The 6674-nt window shown below is 39.4% G+C and overlaps 1 protein-coding gene across 1 annotated transcript; it reads left to right on the top strand.

Annotated features, from left to right (window-relative positions):
• Positions 1–254: 254 nt before the first annotated feature.
• h1m (linker histone H1M) lies at positions 255–2553 on the top strand. The gene is made up of 5 exons (XM_082171016.1): positions 255–604; positions 694–974; positions 1067–1175; positions 2068–2114; positions 2202–2553. Exons 1-5 carry the CDS (start codon positions 523–525, stop codon positions 2463–2465), a joined length of 783 nt encoding a protein of 260 aa, XP_082027142.1. The 5' UTR covers positions 255–522; the 3' UTR covers positions 2466–2553.
• The last annotated feature ends 4121 nt before the right edge of the window (positions 2554–6674 follow it).

Here is a 6674-nt window from a genome sequence, read left to right as displayed (position 1 = left end):
AAACACTATTGAACATGTAATGCGCATGTGCATGATGTCATTGCTTCCACAGATTTGCATTTTTATTGTTTACATGGAGACTGTTTCTAAAATTTAGCGTTTTCACTTTTCAGGCACCCGAAACGCTGTTGTCGTGTAAATGAATGGCCAAAACAAATAAAACTGTTTCTAGTTGAAAACGGTGTCATGTAAACAGTCCCTCAGTTAACTAATGTCCACATTCCAGAGGAAAATACTCATTAATCCTGAATCTGTTTCTAACGGTCCTTCTAAAAGCTCTTTTAGGTTGGAAAGGAAACAGTAGACATTTTCACTTCAGTTCTGAGCTAATTATTTCTGGCAACTCGACCAATCACGTTAATGTGGCTAATTAATTGGGAACAAACGACTTGATGATGAACAGGTGACAGACAACAGCAAAGCATGCTTTCCGTGGATAAAACACACACACAAGCTGTCTGGATTCATGCTGGAGTGAATTGAGTGGGTTTTAACTTTATTGATCTTTAATTTGATTTTGAAATGCCTCCTAAAAGAGCTTCTGCAGCACCGACTGCCACGATCCCAAAGGATCCTGAGGATGAAACCATTGACCCGAAACCAGGTTTGCAAGCAGTTTTGTGATGTTTATCAAATTCAAAAATGTTCCTATTAGGATTTGTTGCAGTGTGACTTGTTTAAATGTTGTTTAAGATGCTCCTGAAAGCTCAAGCACTAAGGCTGCTGGACGCAAGGTTCCTCTGCACCCATCCACCATGGAGATGGTGAAAGAAGCTCTGAAAGAGCTGGACTCCAGAAAGGGTGTTTCAACTCAAGCAATCCGTAGCTACATCAAGGAGAAGTACAAGACCGTGGATGAGACCCGGCTGAAGTTTATGGTGCGGAAAGCCCTGAACAAAGGCATCGAGACTGGTGTGTTCGTGAGACCTGCGAATTCTGGGGCAACGACGACAGGTGCTCAAGGGCGCTTCAGGGTAACTTCCATTTCTCTTGTGCCGTTCTTTGAATCATTGTTAGGAATTTCAATATAACGTAATGCCTGAATGGTCACCATGTCCTCCTTCAGATTGCTGTCAAGACCAAAGCGAAGGTGCAGTCAAAGGAAAATGCTGATCCAAATGTGGAGAAAGCATCCAAACCGAAGAAAGCCAAGGCAACTAAAGCCAAGGGTGAAGGTAAAGTTTAAGTAGGCTATTAAAGTGTTTTAAACTTGTCTTTCAAGGCATGTTTACACTAAAGTTAAGAATTGTTCTAATTCTAAGAGAATTGCAAGCATCCACAATGAATGCAGAGAGTAAAGGTGTTCTTGGTCACTTGCTAAGCTTTGCAAATAGCATATCGCTATGTACACTAAATAAAAATGGCAGTACTTTCTTTGCAATAAGTGTAAATAGTTTGATTTATACTTGCAAATAGTGGCAGATGCTATTTGCACCTCAGTGTTGTACATTAAACGGTATGCCGTGATTAACGGAGTTTAAATGTTTCAATTTATAAAGCACAATTTAAAAACAACTGCCGCTAAAATGCATACAAAGACACAAGTAACAACAAAGACAGAATTCATGAATTCTAAGCCAGATCAAATAAAGATTTTAACTTTGATTTAAAAATGGATATTGTGGGAGGAGTTCTGATTTGAACAAGTAAAACCGTTCCAAAGTCTCGATGCGGAAAATGCCCGTCACCCCTCGACTTTAGTCTGGATTTAGGGATGACTAAGAGCCTCTGATTGGTAGACCTAAGAGCTCTCCCTGGTTTAAAAAGCCTCTGCCAATAGGTGGGCTATTTGCGCTTGATGTAAATAGAAAGTCCTTTCTTTTCTTTATATTAATCTCAATCTGTTGTGCTGTGGTTATGTTGACATCACTGCAGGTTGCACTTAGAGTAAACCAATCATTGTGGTCCATTGGTGTAGCTGGGTTATGTTTTTGTCGTGAACTGGTCTTGGGACTGAAAGCCCTTCGTGTAAACCTTGTGTTATATAGAATAACTGCTGTGACAACTATTTTAGTAATGTCATGAATGCTTCAGTCTTTTTAATGGCTGTCCCCCCTCGCATTCAAGGGACAAGCAAAGAAAAGAAGCCCGCAAAGAAAAAGGAAGCCACAGATGTGAGTTGTCTTATTTTCACCTTATACATTCTCAGCTGTGAAGTCAGAACGCACATCCACCCTCTTTCTATCTTCTCTTTCTCTTAGGATGCTAAGACTAAGACGCCTGAGAGCGATGCCACCGCCTCAAAGGTGGCCCCTGCGAAGAAGCCAAAGGTGAAGAATGCTGTAAGGGAGGGTGGACCGGAGCCCAAACCCACCAAAGCTAAAAGAGCTTCTAAAGCATCAAAAGAGGGAGCTGAGGATCCAGCTCCTAAGAAAGGAGGAAAGAAAACTGCAGCAAAGGCAGAAGAGGGTGACTCTGGAGAGAAAGTCGCTGTAAAAGCCCTGGGGAAACGAGGAAAAAAGTGATGCGTGGCTTTTTTACTGTTTTTACTCTTATGTAGTGACTTTTATTCAAGCACTTGTATACCAAATAAAGCTTTTTACGTATGTTCAAGAGATGTGTCATTGGATGTCATTGAGCTAGTTTGGTGGGAAGTGAGTGCTGGTTTAAGGCTCTTTCGAAGGCTAGGTTGATGGCTGCAATGTTAGCTGATGGTTAACCAGGTTCATAGTATTACACTGGCTGTGTCCTAAATCGCATGTTCTCAAGAGTACGTGCTTATTTAGAATAATTCACTACCACTAAAGTAGCCTACATTTCTAAGGCTGTTTAGACCCGATGTACGTAATTGTTTACATGACGTGCACTACTGGTGAAACCCTTGACGTGTGTTTAAATGGAACACCCTAAGCCCTTGATCCCTTGGAATCTGCTATGTAGCTTTTTTTTCTTCTTTTTTCAAGGGACTGTTAGTTTTTTATTTAAGGGGCTACCGGAGGAGTTTTGAGATCTGTAGTCAAAATAGACTTGACCCTCCCTTTGCCAGCAAATACATTTTTTTTTTTTTCTATGACCCTCAAATGACTGAAAGGTGTGACCCTCCCCGATAACTTGATTACTTGTAGGTTACTGGTTTGCGCTTGGCAAAGATGTTCAGATAGCCTTTTCTTTTTTTTTTTTTTACAACCATGACAAACGACTTAACCTCTGCTTTCTCCTCTTATCACACTCCACTGTTACAGTGGCCATTTCAGTAGATTTACTCACTAACATTGTTGTGGAAACACAAGCATGGAAAACTAAAATATGCTAGTATCGTTCGCGCTACAGCGCACATTCTATCAGCTGCAGTTCTGTCGCCTCAGTCCCAATACTGTAAAACTCGACGTACATTCACATCACATGTTAATGCAGTGGTAGAGTTACTCACAGGACACTGCACTTATTCGCAATCACAAAAGTTCATTATTTGCTCGTGCTTTAAAGGGATACTCCACTTTAAAATGAAAATTCTGTCATATACTTACCCTCATGTTGTTTCAAACCTGTAAGAATTTCTTTCTTCTGCTGAACAGAAAGGAAGATATTTAGAATAATGTCAGTAACCAGACAGTTTCTGGTCCCATTGACTTCCATAATAGGAAAAAATATGGAAGTCAATGGGACCAGAAACTGTTTGGTTACTGACATTATTCTAAATATCTTCCTTTCTGTTCAGCAGAAGAAAGAAATTCTTACAGGTTTGAAAGGTCGAGGGGGGGTCGAGACTGAGAGAGCTACATGGAAAAATATGCACAAAACAAGCCACTTTGAAATTTTGCTGTTTTCATGAATGCAAAAGTTGGGTGACCCTCCCCCTAGACTAAAAAAAGTTGGATGACTCTCCCCTCAACAAAGAATAAAAGACATGACCCTCCCCTATTTTCCTCCGGTGGTCCATTCCATAAATACCAAACGGTCCCTTATGAAATAGCTACGCACCATTCTATAAACCTTATGCGCCAGAGAAACGAGGGCGCCGCCATCTTTAGAATATTGTCTTTTAACTTCCGTTTTTGCGGCTGCTCTGTATATTTTTATGGCATTGCTGTCCAGGAGTAATTCGCTTTTTAAGTGGATTTACTTAATGTAAAGTTAACGAAAGTTATCATGAGGACTGTAATGTTTAAAGCAGATTACTTAACAAATGTCAGTAGACGGGAAGATTTTAAAACGAGCCGTGCATTAATAAACACGCAAAATTGCTGTGAAAATACAGACCGGAAGTCAAAAGACAACGAGCGCAGCGCTGAAAAGGGGCGGGGCTACATAAGGGGCGGGGCTACATAAGGGGCGGGGCTACATAAGGTCTATAGGCCTGTGTATGCTTGGGCCATTAAGTTAATGTAAAAATTAAATACACAAATGTAAATAATATAAACTCTGATAATGTCAACGTAAGGTACAAGTATTAAATGTCAAAATAATGCCAATATCTAGAGTTGTGTGGGTTGGGAGTACATGAAGCGCAATCTGTTGTGACGTCACAATCATGGTCTATGGATCTGCCTGAATGCCCAAAATTGAGGGGTCAAGGATCTGTCCGAATAAACTAACCTCATCTACTTGTTGAACGCTCTTCAAATGGTGGGGATTCTCTGTGGGGAAGTGCTTGAGTAAGTTTGCGAGTGTGTCTAAAAGTGGAGTTAAATGTAGGCTATGAATGTACTGCATTCACCATTCGCACTTCACTGCCATTAACAAACTCTCCCGTGGCCTTGTGGGATATAAAGTGTCCATTGTATGTGCACTTCAGACTCTCGCCGGATGTACTCGGTCATCTAGGCGCTTTTTGAGTACTGTGAATTCAGATGTACTACTCGTAATTTATTATTTTTAATTTGTATACTGTATAGTAGAGAAGTGTTTTATTTCAGATGCAGCCAATGTTTAAAAACTGTTTATGGTTCTAAACCCAGCAGCTGTGACTGACAACTTTAGCAAAAAAATTTTTAAAATGCATTCAAAATATTTTATTTACAGTATTTTGTTATATTGAAACTTGAATTTACAGTATTTCATCATCTGAAATGGTGTTTAAAATGGCAAATTGTGAAATTATCCAAAATAAATGTTAGCATTTAGCAAGTAGCCCTCAAATATTTTTCATTTAATCTGTTAGTCTGTGTTTAAACTGCAGTCACTGTCAATCATCTTAATTTTGGGTGTGACTCATGGAACGATAATACAGAGTCTACCGTTGGTCATCTTAGCAACGTGGGAAAAACAACTTCTATTCAAATTCTTTCAAATAGAGAGCGAGCAACGAATACTCTTTATAATCACTGAGTTCGCCTTTTAACACTTTTGCTTTTTGGCCAATGGGTTTTTGTATACAGATGTATACAGATGAAACTCGAAAAATGAGAATATCGTGCAAAAGTTTGTGTATTTCAGTATTTCAAATTAAAAGGTGAAACTAATATATTTAGTATATATAACTATATACATATGCATGATTATACTTTTCAGAGGGCCGACATTTCTGTATTTAAAATCCTTTTTTTTTATTGATTTCATGTAATATTCAAATTTTCTGAGATTTAGAATTTGGGGTTTTCATAAGCTGTAAGCCATTATCATCAAAATTATAACTTTTGCATGATATAATTTTTTTTCGAGTTTCACCTGTATATAGATATATTCTTTTTTTTTTTTTACGACATAAAATACATCAGTAATACCCCCTTGTGCTTTTAAAAGCTGTTAAGTGTCTTGAAAAAGGTGGTTTCTAACAAGTGTCTAAATGGGACTCCAAATGTTTTTCGCACCAAACGGGTAAGCTCATCTACTCACCAGTCGCTTTCACAACCTCATTGTGTATAATCACGTTGTTGCATACTATTCTAAGTCAAACTTTCAGAGAAAATGTGTTTGTTTGTTTTAATAAATACTGAAACAGTTGACTGAAGCTTAAAGGTGGTGATGTTGAAGTGCTCTTTGTTCATAGCTTTTTACTTCTGCCGTTTGTTAGTCACAGAGATTATTTCCTGCAATAATCCATAAGTCAATGGAAAAATTAAGCAAAAAAAATTGTCAAAGGAACCAGGGTGATTCTAACTTCTGGGTTGGCTGACAAAAAGAAGTCATGCTCTATAGTTTTAATTGAGTGCGTTTGAGGGTGCTTAATGAATCACACCGATTTTCTCCATGTTGGATGTAATTGGCTGTTCGCTATTCAGGTCACACTTTCCAATGCACATGCTATTGAGATAATTACAAACTCCTGATGAAATCCCGAGGTAGTTTATAGCAAGTGTTGTGTGGCCGCTGGTTTTTGTCAAGTCAAAGACAACTCCTTTGTAAGACAGGCTTCTGCAGGACTAGTGTGGGTTTTTACTCAACAGGGATGTATGTTGATATCTTCATGCTATCTTTACAAGGATAAAAAGTATTTAGGCTAGCTAAAGCTGATCCCGTATCGGAGTAACCCCCGCCCAGGTTAAGGGAAGGCCTGAGCAGTCAAGACAATCACATTAAGACTTGCTGATCCGCAGGAAAGACACCCGGATCAGAGGTCGCCTGACAATGAAATTATTCACTCTGGGACTGAGACTGATTGTAAACGTTCGGCCCCTTGAGGGAAGTTTAATAAGACAGCTTTAACTGTGTAGTTTCCACCACGCTCGGGTCCCCGAGGGCCCGCGGAAGCCTGAGGCGAACGAAGGGCCGATTCAGGCGAAAATCCCTCTGAT

Source organism: Leuciscus leuciscus (genome assembly GCF_965113295.1).
Source record: "Leuciscus leuciscus genome assembly, chromosome: 5".
In the NCBI taxonomy this organism is placed as follows: Eukaryota; Metazoa; Chordata; class Actinopteri; order Cypriniformes; family Leuciscidae; genus Leuciscus; species Leuciscus leuciscus.
This window is presented reverse-complemented; position numbering and strand designations above follow the sequence as displayed.